Source organism: Muntiacus reevesi, chromosome 8 (genome assembly GCF_963930625.1).
Source record: "Muntiacus reevesi chromosome 8, mMunRee1.1, whole genome shotgun sequence".
In the NCBI taxonomy this organism is placed as follows: Eukaryota; Metazoa; Chordata; class Mammalia; order Artiodactyla; family Cervidae; genus Muntiacus; species Muntiacus reevesi.
Window position 1 is genome coordinate 47,901,315 of NC_089256.1, and position 23,933 is coordinate 47,925,247.

The window sequence follows — 23,933 nt, forward strand, 5'->3', positions numbered from 1 at the left end:
ACTGAGGGAAACAGTTTGGCATATTCCTATAAAGTTAAATACACACTGACCATCAATTCAGCAATCTCACTCCTTGGTATTTATCCAAGAGAAATGAAAACTTTTGCTCACATAAAAACTACTATGCAAATATTTATATAGCAGCTATTCATGATCACCAAAATTTAGAAACAATCCAAATGTCCATCAAGCGGTGAATACATAGACATACTGTCATACATCTCTACGATGGAATACTATTCCATCACAATAAAAAGGGACAAACTGCAGATACACACAACTCAGATGAATCACCAAAGCTCTAGATTTAAGTGGAAAAAGCCTGACTCAAAAGGCAACTCACCGCCTAACTTCATTCAGAAGACATTTGATGGAAAGACAAATATACAGGGACAGAAAACAGATCGGTGGTGGCCAAAAACTGAGGGCAAAGAGAGGAATCAACAACAGACACCGGAAAACTTTCTGAGGTGAAAGAACTCACCTACATCTCTTTTTTTGTACATTTTTTTCCTTCACCTGTATCTTAATTGTGAGGGTGGCTTTAAGACTTTATACATACAAAAGGGTGAATTTTACTCTATGTAAATTATCCTTCAATACCCCTGACTTGAAACAACCCTTAAAGAAGTTTTTTGACTCAATGACTCTCCTTTGGGAGACTATCTGCAAGAAGTATTCTGAAACACACATAGCAGTATTCTTACTAAGAGTGACAAAACGGGAAAGAGGTGAATACCCTACTATTTGGGAACAGTTAAGTCAACTGAGCTCTCTCCTCACTGACATTAGAAATTATGTTCATAAAAAGTATGAAATTATTGTAAACATTTATAACAGTGAAAAAGAATACAGTACTGTAATTACAGTGTGATTACAAACCACATAAGAAACATCACTTTCTATTAAAAAGAAAAGAGACTGAAACAAAATACAGCATAATATCACTGGGGTTGAGTTTAGAGGCAACATCTTCTTTCCCATTTTTTCCTCAAACTATCTTTAATAAGCAAATGCTACTTTAAAAGACTAGGCTTTGAATGTTGGCTGTCATTTGCCTCCTTTTCTTCTACGCCAGCTTCTCAAGTGGCATGTAGAAACCTACAGGAGAGTAACAAGCAGACAGAATAATGTGAAACGTGTGAGCTTGAAGGTGGGCACGGGAGGTTTTTGCCATCACCCAATTACCTGTGTAGATCTGACCACATTATTTAACACCTCTAAGTTTTTTCATGTTAATAAGAAGGAATATTAATACTTAAAGTTTATTGATCATCTCCACTGTTCCATCCCATCTTCACCGCAACCTTTATGAAGGAGGTAACATCTTGCAAATGAGGACATCGGTGTTCACAGACATTAAGTCACCAACCCAAGGTCACTGAACCAGTAAGGACCACAGAAGTCAGCTTCAGACGATCTGCCTCTACACACAAAGCTGAACTATCCAATCACACAGGGAGAGGGGAGGGTGTGTGATAACTGAAATAATTCAAAGTACATGGTAGGCTCTCAATTAATGACTGTTGGATCCAAGATAAATGTTTGCTGAACTGGAAGACTGCATCTGAAACAGAAATAGTTCCACAAATGAAGAGTAGCATAGCATAATGATATTAATTCTGTCTTCTCTGAAGTGGACTCTTACTGTGTAAGTGATGTTAACAAACTTAGCCAAGAGGTCGGGCTGTGGAGAATGACATGCTTATTCATTCACCCAGGCTTTGGGACTTGGAGATTATACAAGCACTGACTCCAAAGAGAATTTACAGTAGAAATAACTTTCCCACTGTCTGCCTGAACTATTTTGAAGGCTTAATCTTTGTACCTACATTTACGGCAGAGAGCAGTATTGGGAAAGTGGATTTTTTTTAAGGTAATAACTATTAATACAAAATGCAGTGTGGCATGGGAGCCAGTGTATGAGAGTGTTGGCATAGACAAGGCTGAGTCTTTGCTTTTTGAGACCCTAAGTCAGTCATGTCATCTCTCTAAGCCTCAGTGTCTTCATCTGTAAAATGAAAATAATCCTATTTTGCAGGGTGGATGCTAGGTTAACAAGTATTTAGTACATATGATGGACTTAAAAAAGGATCGATGGTTATTACTCTCAGACTAGTAATAACTTTTACGTCTCTTCTCCTTTTACTCCTTTATGTATGAGGCTCCACAGTTGCCATAGGTACAGTGAAGAATTGCAAACCAGGAAGTTTAAAAGCTTTCTATTAATTAAAACCACTGATATCCTACCACACACCTAATGGCTAAATATTAAAAAGACTGGCCATATCAAATACTGAGGGAGAAAATGTAACATACACTGCCCATAGGAATGCAAAGTGATACATGTACTCTGTAAAACAGTTTGACAGTTTCTTAAAAAGTTAAACATCTTCCATATGACCCAACCATTTCACTCCAAAGGATTGACCTATGAGATAAAAGCATCAGTTCAGTTGCTCAGTCGTGTTCGACCATTTGTGACCCCATGGACTGTGGCACGCCAGGCCTCCTTGTCCATCATCAACTCCCAGAGTTTACTCAAACTCATATCCATAGAGTCAGAGATGCCATCCAACCATCTCGTCCTCTGTCAACCCCTTCTCCTCCCACCTTCAATCTTTTCCAGCATAAGGATCTTCTCTAAGGAGTCAGTTCTTCCCATCAGGTGGCCCAAGTACTGGAGTTTCAGCTTCAGCATCAGTCCTTCCAACAAATATTCAGGACTGATTTCCTTTAGGATGGACTGGTTAGATCTCCTTGCAGTCCAAGGGACTCTCAAGAGTCTTCTCCAACACCATGGTTCAAAGCCTCAATTTTTGGCACTCAGCTTTCTTTATAGTCCAACTCTCACATCCATACATGACTACTGGAAAAACCATAGCTTTGACTAGATGGAATTTTGTTGGCAAAGTAATGTCTCCGCTTTTCAATATGCTGTCTAGTGATCATAACTTTCCTTCCAAGGAGCAAGCGTCTTTTAATTTCACAGCTGTAGTCACCATCTACAGTGATTTTGGAGCCCCCCAAAATAAAGTCTCTCACTGTTTCCATTGTTTCCCTGTCTATTGCCCATGAAGTGATGGGACGAGATGCCATGATCTTAGTTTTCTGAATGTTGAGCTTTAAGCCAACTTTTTCACTTTCATAAAGAGGCTCTTTAGTTCTTCTTCACTTTCTGCCATAAGGGTAGTGTCATCTACATATCTGAGATTGTTAATATTTCCCCTGGCAATATTGATTCAAGCTTATGCTTCATCCAGCCCAGCATTTCTCATGATGTATTCTGTAAATAAGTTAAACAAGCAGGGTGACGATATACAACCTTGCCGTACTCCTTTCCCTATCTGGAACCAGTCTGTTGTTCCATGTCCAGTTCTAACTGTTGCTTCTACCTGAATACAGATTGTTCAGGAGGCAGGCCAGGTGGTCTGGTATTCCCATCTCTTGAAGAATTTTTCACACTTTGTTGTGATCCACACAGTCAAAGGCTTTGGCGTAGTCAATAAAGCAGAAATAGATGTTTTCCTGGAACTCTCTTGCTTTTTCGATGATCCAACTAATGCTGGATATTTGCTCTCTGGTTCCTCTGTTTTTTCTAAATCCAGTTTGAACATCTGAAAGTTCACAGTTCACATACTGTTGAAGACTGGCTTGGAGAATTTTGAGCATTATTTTGCTAGCGTGTGAGATGAGTGAAATTGTGCGGTAGATTGAGCATTCTTTGGCATTGCCTTTCTTAGGGATTGGAATGAAAACTGACCTTTTCCAGTCCTGTGGCCACTGCTGAGTTTTCCAAATTTCCTGGCATGTTGAGTGCAGCACTTTCACAGTATTATCTTTGAGGATTTGAAATAGCTCAACTGGAATTTCATCACCTCCACTAGCTTTGTTCATAGTGATGCTTCCTAAGGCCCACTTGACTTCCCACTCCAGGATGTCTGGCTCTAGGTGAGTGATCACACCAGTGTTGACTATAGGTCCACACAAAGACTTGAGCACATTTACATTATAGCTGCTCCATTTATAATAGGCAAAAACTACCAAATATCCAAAACAACCCAGATATCCATCAATGGTGGATGGACAAACTGTGGTGTATCTATACAATGGAATACTACTCTGTCACAAAAGGAAGGAATGGAGATACTCAACAGCACAGATGAATCTCAAAACAATGGTACTGAAATAAACCGGGGCGGGGAGTATATACTGACTGGATTCATAAAATTTTAACAAATGCAAACTCAAATGTAGTGACAGAAAGCAAAGTAGTGAGGGCCTGGGGAAAGAGGGCAGGAGATGCAGGAGGGAGAAATGAAAAAAGAGCAAAAGTACTCGCTGCGGGAGAAGGATGTGTGTTCGTCACCTTGACTGCAGTGCATATACATCTCATGGGTGTGTATAAAGGTCAAAATGCGTCAAATCGTACACTTGCTTTCTTTTTTTTTTTCCCCAAATCGTACACTTTCAATACATGTAATTTATTATACTAGGGGTTTCCACCTGCCAATGCAGAAAACACAGGAGACATGAGTTCAATCCCTGGGTCAGGAAGATCCCCTGGAGGAGGAAATGGCAACTCAATCCATCATGCTTGCCTGGAAAAATCCCATGGGCAGAGAAGCCTGGCAGACTACAGTCCACGAGGTCGCAAAGAGTCGGACACGACTGAGCATGCACTCAGTGGATATATAATAAACTTATGTGTGCAAGCTCAGCTGTGTCCAACTCTTTCGAGCCCATGGACGGTAGCCGACCAGACTCCTCTGTCCATGGGACTTTTCAAGCAAGAACACTGGAGTGTGTTGCCATTTCCTCCTCCAGGGGCTCTTCCTGACCCAGGGATCGAGCTCACACCTCACGTGTCTTCTGCATTGGTAGATGGGCCACCTGGGAAGCCCACACATCCAATATACTCAATAAAGCTTTTCTTTTTTGAAAAAGAAGGCTTAGTTTGCTCAGAAATTCATTCAAATACAGAAATTTAGATGACCAGACTCGAAGTCAGTCCTGTGCTGGGAACACCAGTTATGAGTATTCCTTTGTCTGGTGGCAGCGTCCACAGAAGCAGCTGGGTGCGTGGGCTCCAATGAATGGATGAGTGGCAAATCTTGGTTCATGCCCACACCTTCCTGCAGCTTGTCTTTGTGACCCTGGGCAAGTTACTTTATCTTTCCCAGTTCCAGCTTCTCAGCTATAAGATGGAGATAATAATAGTATTGATAGAATAGGGCTGTTGAAAGGATTAAAACAAAATCCACACACAAGGAGCAATCAGCTCAGTACCTGCATGATGTAAATAGAGAAGAACTGACAGTGACTGTCCCTGTTATTTCCATGAGGCTGAAAATCTGTGACTTAAATCCAGAAATGCATAATCTTGGTTTTGGATGGTAAGGATGTGATGTTTATCTCCTTTCGGCTCTCTGCATTTTCTAAATTTTTAGATTGAAGATATTCTCTTTTTTATACAAAACTATTTTAAGAGAAAAAAAAAAAAGATTTATTTGTTTAGCTAAACTTTTCTCCAAGTCTCTGGATGAAAATAAGATTTTTAAAAGCCAATCTCCTCCAACATGATAGAGGTCTGCCCTCAGATGAAAATGTCAGGGGTGGGAGGGACAGACACGCGCTGGACTCAGAAGTCAGAAACCCAGTGTCTGGCCAAGACTACAGTTCACTTGCCTTCTCCTTGGTCAAGTCTGCATCAAAGCCATACAAGATCTGTTCCAGCCTCCCAACTCCCAGTTCCCACGCGCTGAGGAGGAGCATCTAGAGAAGACAGGGAACAGGACTCGTCTACTCCAGGCGCTCAGCATCTGCTTCCACAGCTCAAGGATGTCTCTCCATCATAAATAAACGGGGCATCCTGCTGGCCTCTCTTCTGGTCTGACTGCCCTAAATGTAGGAGTGCTCTCCCTCCCCTAGGAAACGCAGCTCCCAAATCTCACCCTCTCTGGGCACTGTTCCATTAGTCAATTTCCTTTGCTTCCTTCCTTGTGCCTAAAAATATGCTCATGACCCACTTAAAATAAATACCCTGCTTTTGACCCAGCATCTCTCATCACCTGTCTCTAAGACTAGCAGACAGGTTGCCTCTACTTCCTCTCCCCAATTCCGTATAACCCAGTCTCCTCACATGCCCCCACTCCCTCTTTCACAGATGGTTCTGGCTGCTCGCCACAGTGGTTCTCTGCCCTGGCTGCACTTGAGGGTACTCTAATGATGCTAATGCCCAGCGGCTCTCCTGTGACCTGTAGCCCAGCCAGCAGGTTCCAGCTCCCAGGTGAGACTCCAGTGCAGCCAAGGTGGAGAACCCCATGCTGAGGTCCTGTCGCCAACCCCATAGCCATCCATCCTCTCACCTTGTTCTCCCGCCTCTCTGCTGCCAACCAGGGCCTCCCTCCAGCTCTCCTGCCCTTGGTGTCCTGGACATTACACCGTTCAGTGCCCCATTCCCCTCCAGCTGTTGAAGACTCCACTTCCTCTCCAGGCACTGGATGAGGTGAAAGGTAACACTGTCCTCTGAGGAGATTTACCCAAGTTCTGTGCATCTGCTTGAACAGCACACAATTATGCTCCCCCCCGCCCCACCCCCCTCCTGGAGTTTTAATCCCAGGTCTACATCAAAACCAGATGTGTCTGCCATCACCTAAAACTCAACTTCTCCAAAGTAAGACACCATCTTCCCCATTTCTGACAAAGGGACCATCAAATGTCTTATCTAGAAAACTTAGAGGTGTCTCTTTCATCCTACCTTCCTGGTCCTCCAACAGCACCTGTCCAATCCCGAACCATCCATTCCGTCTTATAGTCCATTCCCATGACCTGTGTTGAGCCAGAGCCTCTGGGCAGTGCAGCATGTCTCACCCTCCTTTACCTAAGCCCACTCTGTGGGAGCAGCCAAGGTCCCAGGCCCACCCCTCTGTGGGAGCAGCCAAGGTCCCAGGCCCACCCCTCTCCCGGCCACCAGCTTGCATCCTGCCACCCGAGGGTGATGTGTTCTGTGACTCACGTTTACTCCAGCTGTTCAAGTGAGTCACGCATGTGCATAGGAGACCATGCTGTGTGAAAAGCAGCATCCACAGACTCCAGACACACGTGACAGGAGTCACGAGTTGGGGGGAGCTGTCACCAAGCCCAGAATCTCTGACTCTGTCCAGGTCACAGGAGGCAAACCCTCTGATTTTCTGGGTACCGAACATTCTACTCTGTGCTGGGGCTGGAGATGACTTCACCAGTTGGAAGCTCAGTGGAGAACTTACCAACACTCTGCTCTGTCCTTAGAAAGCAGCAGAAATCTAGAGTTGAGAGAAGAGAGAAAGGGGTGTGGGGCCCAAAACAACAAAGAGCATTTCACCTGGCACATACTTTGTGCTCAGTGAGGAATGAGTTGCAAGTGGACACATGAACAAGATCAGGGCTGTGTAACAAAAAACCTCCCTCACAATGTCTAGAAGTCTTCAATCACATCACTCCCTATTCCACCAACTATTTAATATGCTTTGGAATCCAACAAACATCTTCTTATAATCATATAAATATGGGAAGCATTAAGGGGCTAATTTAATTGAAAATGTTTCATCCAATCACCTGTTATACACTGGGATCTGAGAAAACTAATAGGGATTGCAGAAAAAGTGGCTGCAGGACCAGGGGATCCCCCAATACAAGCTGCAGGAGCCGGAAGGATGGGGGAGGGGGCAGTGGGATGGTTACTGGAAGCCCTGGGCAGCCAGGCCTGGATAGGGAGACCAGGGACCTTGAAATGGCGAAGACGGAGCAGCAGTTCATAAAAAGGGGAAGCAGACTGGAGACGGAACACCCAGTCTTACAGCCTTTGAGAAAATAAATAGAAACTGGATCCTCCCAAGAGTGAAGACAAACTTGCAGGCTTGTTCACCTCCAACATCTGGCTCCACGGTTGGACTGGGGGAGAAATAAGGGCTAGGGAGTAAGGGTGTAGTTTCTCTATTTGATGATATGAAGCTCTGGCCTGTGAGGCTTTGGTTTCTGGGGTTGGAATGAGTCACACACAAGGGGCTACAAGGTCTGACAAAGGAAGAAGGTCACTCAAAGGACCAAGAACAGGCTTCCATCCTCCCTGCCCACTTCCAGACTGTCCCTGGGTCCCCCTGATCAGCTGCCCACGTCACATGGACTTTTGCCCACTGGGCAAGGTGGCTCCATGGGGAAGACATCGGGAGCGGAAAGCTTTTCCGGGCATCAGCTTCAGGCTAGCTGTGCTTGGCACACAAAACAAGTGTGCAGGCAGAGTTCATATCACAGTAACTGAATACAAATGCAGCTTAAAAGGGTACAGTGAGGCCCAAAGGGAACAGGCTAGAAGAGATCACTACAGAACAGAAGCACCAGTGGGTTATTGGGCAAAAAAGCCACTTCAGAGGAAATACCTAGCACCTGGAGTTTGGAAGGACCCTCAGAGGTTGGCTCAACCATGCTCTGCCCTGTGCAGGAACCTTTTGTCTGGCACCCCAACCACGTGGGCCTGGGGTCCCCATACAGATCCACTGTCACATCTGGCAGCCTGTTCCACGCCAAACAGAGGTCTTTGTTAGACAATTCTCCCTTGCCTTGAACACGAACCTGTCTCTCTGTGGCCACCCAGGTATGTTCCCTGGAACAGTCCTCCTCCATAGTGACATCTGAGGTCAGGAAACACGCTTCTTCCTGTGGTGTCTCTCCTCCTGGTTAACCTTTAACCACTCCTCAGACGTGTGGTTTCCAACCCCAGCACCATCCACTCACCCTCTCTGTTCTCCAGTAGCAATCTCAGTTTTAAACACAGCCCCAGAGGCACATGCAGGGCCCAGGATGTAGCCTGGCTGCAGAGGAAGGAAGGGCTGGGACTGCGAGTGGCTGGGTCTTCTGCTGACAGGCTCACGGAAGCCTGTGGGTCCTGATGCTCACATCCCATTGACCTTCTCATACACAGGGACCACATCAGAGCGTGGCAAGTGTGAGACGGAGGTTCAGATATGCCCTGTGGGAGGGTGGGGGAGGGCCTGGCACATGGATCTCTAGGAACCCAAGAAAAGCTAACACCCCACCCAACAGCCTTAGAGGACATGAGTTGGGTCACCCAAAGGCAGGCTGCCTTGTTCACCTCAGCGTGCTCGTTTCTGTTCGGAGACAAGGCCCACAGTACTGTCACTGGCAGACAGAGTTCAATACAGGGGAGGCCTTGGGTCAGGATGCCGTGTAGCTAGCAGTTTCTGCGAGGACAGAAACACCGGCTTTAATCATGGGGTTCTCTGTTCTCAAACCAGTCTATCTAAGTAAAAGCAATGGTCACTCAAACACCTGGGTCCTCCAGCCAGGTGTCGACACAGCTGTCATGGAAGAGTCACCAGCCACACACACCCTCACTGCTGGGAAGGATGCACCATCTGAGAAAGTGTCTCCACAGCACTATGTGGGAGAGCCAAACAGCAGAGCCACAGTTCCCAGATGCTGGAAATTATAAATGCGAAAGGGGATTCAGAGTTCCCATCTCACAGATGGGGAAGCCAAGGGCAAAAATACGCATCACTCCAAGGGCTGGGCTCTGGCAGTGCACGGACCTTGGCATGGTACCTGAGGTTTCCCTAGCAAACCCAAAGGCTGCTGGAGCCTCCTTATAACTGTTTCTGGTAAACAGGATGCTCTGTGCTCCAGAGGACAGTAGCATGTGCAGCCGTCTCCCCAGGGACAGACTTGGTCCTGGCTCTACTGCTGGTGAACTGAGTCACACAGGAAACCAAAATGCTTCCTGAGACCAGGACCCACCCTCTTTGGAAGCACGCCCCTCCCACCTCTCTGCCATTGTGTGGCCACAAAACACAGCAGGCTCTCTAAGGTCAAGGTTAAGAACTCTGTCTCTGGAGCTGGGAGAGTGGGTACAGTTTCATCTCTGGCTCTGTCATTTCCAGTTGTAAGACCTTCTAATGCTACTCAACCTTTCCAGGCTTGTTTTGATCATCAAAATGGGACACTATAAAACTACTTTCAATGGATTAGGTAAAACAAGCCCCATGAAGTACGTGGCAAAGAAGCCTGGCTCTCAGTCAATGGTAATCAATAACATCATCAGCATCACAGCCTCAGGGCCAACACAGGGAGGCAAAGAGACAAAGGTGATCCCTTGAAGGGAAAGAACACTTACTTAACCACTGGGTCCCCCAAGCCAGACCTTCGACAGAGTCTGTGTATTCCGCCAGTACTTTAGACTGTCATACAGGCATCTGTCGTCCAACTGGAGAGATACTCCCAGGAGCGGGAGCTGTGGCTTCATCATCTGTGCATCTCTCACAGCACCTAATGGGGTGTCCTGCAGACAAGTAAGTGCCCAACATATTTCCAAAGTCACAACTGAAACACTTTGTGTGTTGACCTTTCAGGCAAGCACAGAGAGAGAATAGGTTTGAGGGAGGAAATGAGGAAGGGAAGAAGGCAGACCTGGCCAGCCAAGGTGCAGAACCCATAGCAGAGCTGAGCTTGGGGACCAAGGAGTCTCAATTCCAACGATGCACCTGAGGAAAAACAAGGCTGGATTCTCCCTGATTCACTTCCCCAATCATGGGGCCATTCAAGACTATTTGTGTCACTTTGTAAAAGTAAACATGCTCTCATCAGTAGTTTGTTCCGTTTCCATCCATGCTTTGCAGTGAAAAATCTTTTTAAAAAATCTGTCTGTGGTTCAACTTATGGGTGAAAATGTCCCACTTCATTCCTCAGGGAAAAGAAATCTCAGCCCATGACTCAGGATTTAGACATTCATCTGCAGCCCAAGCCCTAACCACATGCAGGAGAACATGTATAATGTAGATTGTTATGATAAGTCCAACCTGAACTAAAGACAACATTTGCAGTATATGAGGCTGAACTATATGCATTTTCAATTTTTTGTAGGAGAAACTATCAATAATCAAATATCAAATTTCATTGATAGTAAAATTTCCATGATTTTACATGGTTCTATTTAATGTTTACAAATAGGTTGTTCTATTTCCTTTGAGTGGATCTGCAAGCTCAGATCGAATCTCAGAGGACGAGGACTTTTTCTCATCTTTCTTTAATTTTCTTCACCATACCTGTCACTGAGCACTTACTGGGCACACAATAAACATTCCTGAGTTGGAAAGTATGGTCCAGTAACAGTACTTCTGGTTCTGCTTCAGAGGACATGTGAAGTATGTGTGAATGACATGGAGCACTTGGGAGGCAGGCAGACTTGGGCATCCTAAACTTCAGAAGCATAAAGGAACCAGTGAGGACAAAGCATCTCCTTGTTTACCAAATGTTCAAGGAGAAACTGCTGTGTGCAGGCAATGAGCTTGGTGCTGCCGAACCAGGTGGTGTGAAAACAGACATGGTTCTCTGCCTTCAGGAAGCTTCCAGTCTCACAGGGGAGGCAGACATCACTCAAGGAGTAGCTCAAATAAAACTAAAATATAACTGTCATTGACATGACCGAGGGCCTGGTGCACTGGGACTCCAACCTCTTCAAGGGGGTCAGTCAGGGAAGGCTTCCTTGACACAAGGCAAGCAAGCAGAGGTCCCAGGTAGGCAGAGAACAAACATTAAAAGAGGGTTCATGGGAGGAGAAGGGAGGGATGCATGGGCACTGGAATGCTCTGCATGATATGATACTGGGGGACACATGTCATTATATCTGTCCAAACCCATAGAACCACCAAGAAAAACCTTGTGTCAACCACGGACCTTGTGAGATAGTGATGTGTCATTCTGCTGGGGGAGGCTGTGTATGGGGGGAGGGTATATGGGAACTCTGTGTATTTCCTGTTCAATTTTACTATGAACAGAGAACTGCTCTTAAAACATACAGTCTATTAATTTTTTTTTAATTTTGAAAGAAATGCAAGAATACAGGGGAGGAGTATTCCAAGCAGAGGAGACAGCAGGTGCAAAGGGCCTCCCATGAGTCAGAGTAATGGACTGAAGGTCACTGTGACTGGAATGTAGAGGCCAGGATGGAGGCCAGAAGAGCAGTATCAGGAGAGCCCAAGAATAAACCCTTGTCACTTTCCCCCTTTTCCTCAAATAGAGCAAAAATGAGCCCATAATCTGAAACACTGACATTCTTGCCAGGTATTGAAATACAGCCTCATTCATTGAAGGGGCCTTCTAACTTTTCCCAGCTTGAGTCCTCCTGCCATCGTCAGCCAAGGGAGCCAAGGTGTGGGGACAGCTATGCAGGCAACCAAGACATGGGCTTCCCTGGTGGCTCAGTGGTAAAGAAACTGCCTACCAATACAGGGGACACGGGTTTGATCCCTGGGGGGATCCCACATGCTACAGGACAACTAAGCCCATGAGCCACAACTACTGAAGCCCACTTGCCTACAGCCTGTGCTCCACAACTAGAGAAGCCACGCAATGAGTGTGTGCGCCACACACCACAACTACAGAGGAGCACCCGCTCACCACAACTAGAGAAAAGCCCACGCAACGATGAAGACCCAGAGGAGCCGATAATTAATTAATAAATTAAAAAGTGAAACACAAACTCTTCACCTGTGCCCTGCTGATAACTCTGAGTTGTAACTCTGTCCGTTCCTACCGCTCGTGTAGAACCAGCAGCTGTGAGCAGGACAGTGAGGCCTAGAGCACAGCTCACAGGGAGGAGGCAGAACAAGGGCATATCATTTGAGGGACCCAGACAGTTAAGTGATTCAAAATTCACCTTAAACCACGTGTGCACGCTCAGTTGCGCCCCACCCTTTGAGACCCTGTGGACTGCAGCCCGCTAGGCTCCTCTGTCCATAGGATTTCTCCATGCAAGAATACTGGAGTGGGTTGCTGTTCCCCCCTCCAGGAGATCTTCTCAACCCAGGGATTGAACCTGGGTCTCCCACATTGCAGGTGGATTCTTTATCGTATGAGCCACCAGGGAAGCCACACATTAAACCACCACCATCTGCAAAACAGAAAGCCAAGGAGAACCTTTACCACCTCCGACAAAAGCACCTCATGAGCATGGACAGAGGACCCGTGTGCCTGCCCACACAGCCCCACAGCCTCCATGGACCACAGGGAAATCCAACACTTACCCGGACTTCACAAAGACCAGGGGAAGAGCAAGCAGGGCAGGGAGCATTAGGCCCCAGAAACCATTGTGTGATCTGCTAGCAGAAACAGCTCACACACGCCGAGACAGGTAACTCAGAAAGAAAGGCTGTTGTCTACACTTCTCAGTTCATACTTGGAAAAATGACAAGTCTCAGATCTAAAAGAAATCAGACAACAGTCAAAAGAAGCCAAATCAACTCCAGGGGAGGTTGGGCAGAGTGAAAACCTCTCAGAGCTGAGCCTGCCTCCAGGACTGGGGAATTCTCCACCCTCTGCTGAATCCACAGCAGCCCCTGCCTGGCCTGGACTCAAGCCTGAACCAGGAGAGACAAAAAGTAAAAGCAAGGCAAAGGGGCACAAACAAGGCTATGACATGTTCTTTGTGAAAAGGGGCACTGACAGTACAACTGGACTGCACCCTGGACTTCCTCCCCTCTAGCCCCACCTCCCTGCACCCTCCAGCTGAGCACCCAGACCACCATGGGGCCATTAGTAGCAGACGAGACACAGCTTGAATTGGGACAAGAGGACTCTAAATCAAGTCCTCTCTGCTCTGCATGGCTACTTCCCAAAGTGCCCAGTACAAGGAAACAGACAGGGCTTGGGCTTTAGGATGAACTGGAACTGGTTCAAACCTGGCTCTACCTGCAACCAATAGTCAGTATAATGAACCTCGTGATACTCAGTTTCCTCACCTGTAAACTGGGCACTACAGCATGCATGCTGTTGTGTCTGACTTTGCGGCCCTAGGACTATAGCCCGCCAGGCTCCCCTGTCCATGGGGATTCTCCAGGCAAGAATACTGGAGTGGGTTGCATTTCCTCCTCCAGGGGATCTTCCTGATCCCGGGACTGAACTCGTGTCTCTGGCATCTCCTGCATTGGCAGGCAGATTCTTTACTGCTGAGCCCCCAAACTGTGCACCAACATCACCAATACACTGCAGGACTGTTGTGAGAACCAGAGCTAGTGCATACAAAACACCTGGAGCAAGGATGATAGGGGGGCAAGGGCAGCCATTATTTTGCTTTCAGAGGCCCAGAGAATCTGCATTCCCAGGAAGTCTTATCAGAGGAAGCTGTCCCTCCAGCTTCTCTGGGGCTGAGGTCCCCATTTTACATTAGGATGCTCTCACTAGTCAAGGGATAAAGGACCCATGCCACGCCAAGACTGTTTACATGCAAACTTACTTTGCTTTGAGACATACTCATCTACCTATTTCTGAGAAGACATACAATGCTTAAAAATTTAATAAATAATGCAAAATTAGGTAATTGAGATTATAACAGAAAATCTATCTAACGGGTAAGATGCATAAATGTTAGGGGACTAGAAGGGGAGGCTGAAAGGGAAACAGACTGGGTTGCAGAGATCCGACTTTTCTGTCTGACGGGAGTGAGCAGCCCACAGAATCCACATAGCCAGGACACACCCAGCCAGGCATAACTTTGCAAGGAACGTCTTTGACTTGAGAGCCCCAGAGAACAGCAAAGCCGTGACTGAGAACTCAGAGCCCCCAGACAGCCCCCTCCCTCCCTGTTTCCCCAGGGCACCAGCTCTCCCTATTTGGGGAAAAGAGGAAAGCAGCCATGGTTCCAATCTGAACCACTCATCACACTTCCACCTATGCAATTTCAGAATAAACAACTTAGAGTCAACTTCCAGGAAGTCCCAGGAGAGCAACAGAAGCAGTAATGGGGGAAACCATTATTCAGACCAAGAGAAAGTATAACAAGTTTAATAATAGGTCTCTAGGTAAAAAGAAATTGGGGGTAGTGGCACTCCCTCCTTCCAGCCCAGGCCAGCAGAGCCTCGGGAAAAATGCCTGCACTGGTGACAAAGAGGGGTTACTTAGCTATGGCTGCTGGTCCACGGCCTCTCCTAACAATGTGACCTGCAGTGGGGAGAGATGGCAACTCAGAACGTCCACTCGTAGAAGCAGAGTTCTACTTAACCTAAATACAATCCTAAGTAGAAACAGACTGTTTCCTTCTTTTTTGCAAAGAGCAGCTTCCCAAGAAATGTAAAGTCAGCTGTCAGGGTGGGATTTAAGACCAGTCATGTGAGCATTCCATACCCCTAAGTCCCTCTAGTTGGTAACTATCAGTCCATCCTAGGGAAGCCAGAGTGAGAATGAAATCAGAACAAAGCGCCCCTGTGGGTTGGGAGGTAGGCCTATTATCAGCTCCATCTCCAGGGCGTGGGGTCAGAGAAGACAGGGGCTGGGGCTGCCTAGCCAGCTCCAGCCTGCAGATCTCTCCAACTGCAGAGATCACAGGCCTGCTGGCGCCGTCACATTCAGTTTGTAGGATTAAGAGGAAGGGCCTTTAATCTGGGCAAATCAGGAGGAGGCAGAAAATACAGTCAACAAAATAATGCATGCTTAGGGCTTTTAAAAGAACTTTAAAAATCTCATTATCATTGAAATCTAATTAGCATTAACAACCTAAACACTGAAACAAATGATATCTAGGATTTACTTCAAATAACGGGAAATAAAATGGTTAGGAATACAAATGAAACAAGACTGGCTACAGATTGGTAACTGCCCAAGAATGGGCCATGGGTACATGGGGTTTTATTTCACTATTTTCTCTACTCTCACATGTTTGAAATGTTCCATTACAAAATTTAAAAATCACATGTTATTTATTGTGAAAATGTAAGTAAAATATGAAATTAAAAAACAAAGAAAAAAATAAAAGCCACATATAATCCTATCACTAAAGTCAACTGCTGTTAACACTTTGGTCTACTTATTTCCAATCTTTTCTGTTATTTTTCTCTTTTGTTTGAACAATAGAGTCATACCTCTATACTGTTTCATCACTTGCTTTTCTTTCTTCTCTTAATTTATCTTAAGAATTATTCAAGTGCTCAAATATTCTTATAGGGTATGATTGTTACAGCCTTTCCTCAATAGACAGATGATTTCCAATATTCAGTTGCTATAAATAAGCTTGTGGTCAACCAGGAAAGATGACATTTGTTATAAATAGGTGAGTTCAACTGAGAAAGAAACTGCTTGATAGGTACTCAAACAAAGAGTGACACAGCACAATGGAAAAGGAATGGCAAAGAGAAAAGCTGGGGTCTCATCAAGCTGCCTAGTTCCAAGCAATTAAGTAACTTTCCAGAGACTCCCCACAGCAAAGGGGAAGGTGGGGAATTAAAAAAAAAAAACAACAAAAAACACACCAAAAGATATAAAACTGAAACACACACTAAAATGCCTCTTAGCCAACAATTCATAACCAGGCGCAGGCACTGAGTTTAAGAAATCTGTTAGCATCTCCACTGCAACACTCAAGTCTTAAAATATTGAGTTTTCAAAGGGAAGGATATTGTCACGGGTCTGGGACAACAAGGGAAGGTACTGTGGGCAAAGAACAAATCAAACAGCTTCTCACAGACCACCAAACCTCCAGCATTCCATCACGCCATTCTGATTGCTCTAATCAAACAGAATTAATATAACTGGACAGTGCACAGGCCTGTCACTGGGTTCTTCCCCCTAAGACTTAAAAGAAAACCCACAATATCCCCAGGATGGGGCGATGAGAGGGATCCTGTGTTTTCCCTGCACTATTTTTTTCTGCCAAGCAGTGGATTTGGTAGAACATCTCTAAAGATAGCACCCTATACAGTCAGTATTTGAATGAGAGTCAAAAACATAATTTTTCTTCCCGAGGCAAATCCATGAACTACTTGGTGACTTACCTGAAAGATTCAGAGCTGAATCTAGCTGGGTCCCATCTGCCTTTCTTGGGCTGCTATGAAGCATCAGGGGCCTCTGAATCAAACCATTCACCTCTGGCCAGCAGCTGGGCAGGGGCCACTCTGCAGCCGTCTTAGGCAGAGGCCACTGTGAGACTTTCCTCTCTGGGGCGGCCCCAAGGACCAGTGGGGCCCCAGAATGCCAGTGGGGCTGAGAAGAGGACTGAGAAGGCTGTGCTGCTTTCTTCACATTTTCCTTTTCCCTTATCTCCCTCTGTCTACCATTTGGGGTTTTATTAATATTTCAGGAAGGACAACCATGGCTCTCTTATCATTTCGTAAAGGACTCAGAGGAGAAGTAAGTCTGTGAAGCATTTGACACAGGCTCTCTGAGGTCAGATATGCGGCCTCCCCAAACTGAATTCTAACCTCCCTACCCGGCCTTCCTCCCCCAGACATGGGTGTCTCAACCACCGCCCTGCTGCTGAGCCCACTGAAACACTCAAGAAAGTTCTACCAATTATGCATAGTGTATGATGACCACTCTGGAAAAAATTCTGAAGTATGTGTTGGGATAGCAAAATTCAAGAGTGACATTTATTTTTATCTTTTGTTGATGTTATTGGGTTGTTTTGACAGTAGAAAATTATTTTAAGAATAAGTTATTACCAACATTCCATTTATATATTTTGCTGAGATTGGAACCTCTCAAAGTCTGAGTTCATTTCTGACCTAAGTCTATGTCCTCCCTCTGGATTCACATATTATAGAGAAACAGGAGAAAGACAAACAAACAGAAACAAAACCAAAAATGACAAGCAATTTCTTTTTTCACTGGATTTCCCCAAGAGAGCAATCTTTAGTATTTACAAAAACTGGGTCATAAAGCTCTACAAGGTTCTATGCATATGGCTTGACTCCACCCCTTCCCTCCCCCCCGCCACCCCGCCCCGCCAAAAAGAGAGGAAAAAGTCAAATGCAGAAACACAGAACAGCTGTCTGCTGGCAAAGACGGCTTCCCACTGCACACAGCCACACCCTGACACAGACACACACCAGCCCCCAGGCATCCCTGCACTCCAGCTGGCTTGACGGCTGTAGATGTCCCCAGGGGCCCCACTGAGCTCACCCTCTGATGCAAAGTGGATGGGAGCCCATGGGCTGGGGTGGTTCAAAATACGCAGGCAGTGCCAACGCCCACACTGGTGCCTCTCCATTGACCTCCCGTCCGGGGACAGGACCGAAGGGAAGGTTACCTTGCAGACAGCCGCCTGCAGCACCGCATCAAAGCCGCCCTCTGGGGCATCGCGGTTCCGGGACACCCTCTGCTTTCGGACTTCCTCGTTGAAGCTGTCCACTCTGTCCGTGAGAGGCAGCAGGTGGCGGAACCCAAAGGAGGGGACACAGTTTGGGAACAGCTTGTAACTAGAAAGAAAAAAGACAAGAGTCACGTTTCCTTCATTATCTTAAAAGCTTAAACAACAACATACTCTGTGCCTTGATTGAGGGCCCTGAGTGGCACCAACGAATACTCACTCACAGCCACCTACCATGCGTCCCTGGGATAGGCACGCTGGGGACAACAGAGCAATAACAGTTCCTACCTCCCAAACACAAGTCCTAAACGGCAGCAAAGATAGCACACACACTAGGCTCTAAGTGCATGAAATGGACAAACAGGTCAAAAGCAGCAGAGGTAACAATGGGCTTCTGCAGTCTAAGAAAGACGCCACAGAGGAACCCTGACATGTGCCTTGGAGAGGCAAGGGCCTGGAGCACGGGCATCATAGCCTCAGCAGTGCCTGAGGAAGGGAGGGGGTGCTCTTTGGGGCTGACGAAGGCGGGCAGTGTCAAGGGATGGCAGAGTGACTTTACAAAGCAAGCTTCTCACATCCACTTTGCTGCTGTCACATGATAAAAGATCACATAAATCTCTCCTGTCAACCCACTCAGAGACAACCAGGACACACCGGCATATGAGCAAACACGAAATGCAATAAGAATGAAAATGTTCTTCCTGCTTCCTCATTTATTTATAAATATTGGAATGATAAACTATCAGCTCTCCCAGATGCATGCAAAGAGAAATCATTTAGAAGCAAATCATCTTCAAATGGAATATTCTATCTGGAAACTTGGGAAGAGGGAAGTATCACATCTCAATAGAAGGTTAATGCCATATCTCTCTCCTGAGTATTCACTGGAAGGACTGATGCTGAAGCTCCACTACTTTAGCCTCCTGATGGGAAGAGCTGTCTTGTGGGAAAGGACCCTGGTGCTGAGAAAGATAAAAAGCAGAAGGAGAAAGGGGCAATAGAGGATGAGATGGCTGGATGGCATAACTGACCCAATGGACATGAGTTTGAGCCAATTCCAGGAGATGGTGAAGGACAGGGAAGCCTGGCGTCCTGCAGTCCATGGGATTGCAGAGTCAGACACGACTTAGTGACTGAACAATAACAAAAAACAATTCTCCTGACTGCTGGGAGTTCTCATCTTCAGTCCACAGTAGAGATCCCAAATGGCAGCATTCCTAGAGGAAGTTAGATCCCAACCATAGCTGCAGGAGTGTAAGTTGGGCATAGAGTCGACAGAATAGGGTGAGAGGCCTGACACTGCTTCCAGGAAGGTTCACTAGGTATAGGGGGAGAGGGAAGAGTGAACACAAGGCCCTGCAGCAGAAGTGAGCCCAAGGGCGGAGGGCGGCCAGCAAGACTGTAGGGCTGGGGGTCAAAGCAAAGATGGGCAGTGAGGCAGGTGGGGGGCCAGCTGGACAGACTGAAGGTCTGTGGCCATGCTAGGGAAGCCTCTCAGAACAAAGATGAAAACCAAACTTGACAGACAGGCACAAGGGGATGGCTTCATAACCCAATCCAAGCCATGTGCATGGGAAGGGAAGCAGGCTTAGGACCTAGTAGCTCCTGCCTAATTGCACATGGAAGGGCAGCCAGGGCAGATCTGAGAGGCTCCCCTCCTCCATAAGAGGCAACCCTGGGCTTTCTAAGAGACTACGCCACTCCTCTCAGGTCCTTCAGTATCTGCTCCATCAGCCACCAGCTGCAAGCCAGCTGTGGATGGTCAACCCCACTGCCGTAACGGCTGTGGTGCCTCCCGGATGAGGAGAGCCATCAGAGGCTGTCCCTGTTTGCCTTGCCTTTGTTTCACTCCTTCTTCCTTCCACCTAAATCTTTCCCCACCCCTTGTGCTTGCACAGATCAAGCTTGTCTATAAGCCATGACTCCAGGCCGTCCAAACTTTCTATTCCCATTCTCAGCTAGCCATAAAGAGAAAGGTCATGGAAATTGTATTCCCAGCTGGAAATAGGAAGTGAGCTGAGAAACAGGAAGTGAGTTCCATCGTGGTGCTCTGACAAATAGAGGGACCCAGGAGGAAAAAAATGTACACAGACTCTTCATCACCCTTGGAGCAACTTCACCCTGTGCTGTGCTAGCCCATGGTTGCAGACTACAGGTATTTACTGCTTCGGCTGATGGGGCTGGTTGAGGAAGGGAGGAGAACAGAACAGCAACTGCTGTTCAATGAGAAAACCAGAAAAGCTCAGCTAAATCAGCATTTTTTACCTTTTCCTTCCCTTCCTGCAAAGGACAGTTAAATAGATACATTTTTACTGTGGAGAATTACTATTAATAATCAGGAACTAGAGAATGCATTTACCAGAGAGAAGCCTTGACTGCAGAGAACTTTACTACAACCAAACCAGAGGCACCTCTTAGAGAGGAAAACAGCATTGTCACACAGGCTCTGCTGAATGTCTCTGCAGTCACTGGAAAATAACGTCACCTGTGACTAGCTATTTCCCCCCTGGGAGAGCTGACTGAGTGACCTGAAGATCTGGGTGTTTGATGGTCTTGTGTCAGGAAGCCCGCCCACCCCCCAACCTGTGTCTGTGCTGTAGGACCCCAGTTTAGGGCCTACTAAATCTTTACTAAATTAAGGATTATGAACCAGGAAGTGAATAAAATATATATGCTTAAAGAGCCTGGGGGCGCATGTGTGTATAAAAAGTGAATCCCCTTTGAAGACACTGCTGCTAAGTCACTTCAGTCGTGTCCGACTCTGTACGACCCCATAGATGGCAGCCCACCAAGCTCCCCTGTCCCAGATACTAGATCTAGGCAAATCCAGAAAACAGCCTAATGCTTCAAAACAATAATGCTGTGGACCATGGAGCTGACAGAGAAAGACCTTCTCTCTTCTTCTAAACAAAGAGAACTGCTGTGTAAAAATCTAATCTTGAAAAATGTTAATATGTAGCCAAGACTGAAAGCTTTGCAGGGAAATCCCAGGTGCCAGGAACCGAGAAGAAAGCACTGCACAAATGAATGGATTTAAGGGTAGGTGGGAGGTAGTGAGCAGAAAAAGTAGTGAGCAGGGATCTCAAGGCAAAGGGGCCCTCTGCCGCCCCCCAGCCCCACCACGGCATGCTGTCAGACAGGCTGGGACCTGGGCCCCTTCGTTGCAGTGCTGCAACGCTTGCACCTGGACACAGCTCTCCTCAAGCAACAAAATACAAAGAAACTGTGCAAGACTGAGTGCATGTGCAGCTGGGGCAGATTCTGGACAAAAGATACAAAGAGACCAAAAAACCCATCTGCCACTTTTAAAGAGCCTGGAGTAAAAAGCAGAGGTCAGGAGCAAAAGCAGGGTACTGCACATGCCCCCTTGCACGCAATACCACTGAAGGGGTGGGCAGACCACCTAAGCCCCACCTCCAGCCCCGACCCCTGGATACTCCCCTACCCTCACCCCATATAAGGAACCAGCTCACCACCACCCCTTCGCAGTGGGGGGTGGGGGATGGGGGTGGAACGGGAAGCAAGCGAGCAAGAGAACCTGTTGAGCAAGAGAACCTGTTGATCGTTCTTACTGGCCCATGCTACAGCAGAGACCTCAATAAAGCCTTGCCTGAATTTCTCCTCTGGCCTCTGATTAATTTCCATTGCTTAAGGGGACCTGACACAGAATCTGGGGCTTGGGGCCAGGTTCTATCAGGGATGATGGACTTCAGCCACGCAGGGTCAAGCACCAGAACAGGGTTCTCTGCCTAAAGTTGTGGGCCACAAAGAGATGCCCTTGTCACTAAAATCAAAACCAGAAAAATTCCAGCCCCTGACTTGGGAGAGAAGCAAGGAAGATGCACTCCAGGCCCAGGGTGAGATGAATCACACACAAAGATTGTAACTCCAGTCCTGAAAAAGTCAGAATTCATTACTTTTACAAGGAAGGAACCCCCTGCTGAGAAACAAAACAGAACTAGTCCCACAGTGAGACTTGGAGGATCCTGGAAGCAGCGAACAAAAAACCACCCTGCAGGGAAGTCAGCATACCTGGGACACATGATCCCCTGATGGAAAACAACCTCTTCTGAAGAGGAGCTAATGAAAATGTTACAGACCCTATGAGAAATAAACCACCATGAAGGAATGTCAGCAAATGCAACCAACTGAAGGATCTCCAAGAAACAGATAGCAAAATGAATCCAAAGCACTTTAAAACAAACATATTTAAAACATTGAGGAGAAGAAGGAATAAAAACCAAAGATTAGAATGGGATATTATTAGGGGGGAAAAAAATCAGAAGGTTATGAAAAAACAGTATAAAAAAACAGAAGTCTGAAAAAAAGAATCAAAAAATACTGTCACTCAAATTCAAATATGAAACTTTGGTGCATGGATTTAAAAACTAAAGAGCAAGGCACTGGCACAAAAACAGAAATATAAATCAATGGAAAAGCATAAAAAGCCCAGAAATAAGCCCATGCACCTAAGGTCAATTAATCTACAACAAAAGAGGCAAGACTATACATGAAGAAAAGACACTCTCTTCAATAAACGGTGCTGGGAAAACTGGATGGCAACATGTTAAAAAATGAAATTAGAACATTCTTTAACTCCACACACAAAAATAAGCTCAAAATGGATTAAAGGTCTAAATATAAGACCAGACACCATAAAATTCTTAAAGGAAAACATAGGCAGAACACTCTTTGACATAAATTGCAGCAATATCTTTTTCGAGCTGTCTCCCAGATTAATGGAAATAAAAACAAAAATAAACAAATGGGACCCAATTAAACTCAAAAGCTTTTTTTGCACAGCAAAGGAAACCATAAATAAAATGAAAAGTCAACCCACAGATTGGGAGAAAACATTTGCAAATGATGTGACCGACAAGGGATTAGTTTCAAAATTTATAAACAGCTCTTGTGGCTCAATATAAGACAACAAACAGTTCAATCAAAAAATGAGAAGACCTTGGGGCTTTCCTGGTGACTTGATGGTAAAGAATCTGCCTGCCAATGCAGGAGACTCGAGTTTGATCCCTGGTCTGGGAAGATCCCACAGGCCTTGGAGAAACTAAGCCTCTATGCCACAACTACTAAGCCCATGCTCTAGAGCCTGGGAGCCAAAACTACCAAGCCCAAGTGCTGCAACTGCTGAAGCCCGCATTCCCCAACAAAAGAAGCCTGCACACTGCAACCAGAGAAAAGCCAAAGTAGCAATGAAGACCCAGCATAGCCAATAAATTTAAAAAAAAAAAAAAGAGAGAGAGAAGACCTAAACAGACATTTCTCCAAAGAAGACATACAGACAGCCACGAGACAGCACATGAAAAGATGCTCAACATCACTAATTATTAGAGAAATGCAAATGAAAACTACAATGAGATATTACCTCACACCAGTCAGAATGGCCACCATCAAAAAATCTACAAACAATAAATGCTGCAGAGGATGTAGGGAAAAGGGAACCCGCCTACACTATTGAAGGGAATATAAATTGGTACAGCCACTATGGAGAATGGTATGGAGGTTCCTTAAGAAACTAAAAATAGAAATACTAGGTGCTGTGTTGTGCTGAGTCACTCAGTCATATCCCACTCTTTTCGACCCCATGAACTGTAGCCCACCAGGCTCCTCTATGCGGATTCTCCAGGCAAGGATACTGGAGAGGGCCGCCATGCCCTATGACCCAGCAACCCCACTCCTACACATAATCCAGAGAAAACATGGTTTGAAAGGATGAAGGCACCCCCATGTGCACTGCAGCACTGATCACAATAACCAAGACATGGAAGCAATCCACACGTCCATTAACAGA

At 46.0% G+C, this 23,933-nt stretch overlaps 1 protein-coding gene across 1 annotated transcript in view; it reads right to left on the bottom strand.

Annotated features, from left to right (window-relative positions):
- Positions 1 to 23,933, bottom strand: part of ITGB5 (integrin subunit beta 5) — a 110,212-nt gene that overhangs the window by 51,854 nt on the left and 34,425 nt on the right. Inside the window, exon 5 of the mRNA XM_065942150.1 lies at positions 18,068 to 18,236. Within this exon, the coding sequence (XP_065798222.1) occupies positions 18,068 to 18,236 (169 nt within the window). The remainder of the gene's footprint in view (positions 1 to 18,067; positions 18,237 to 23,933) is intronic.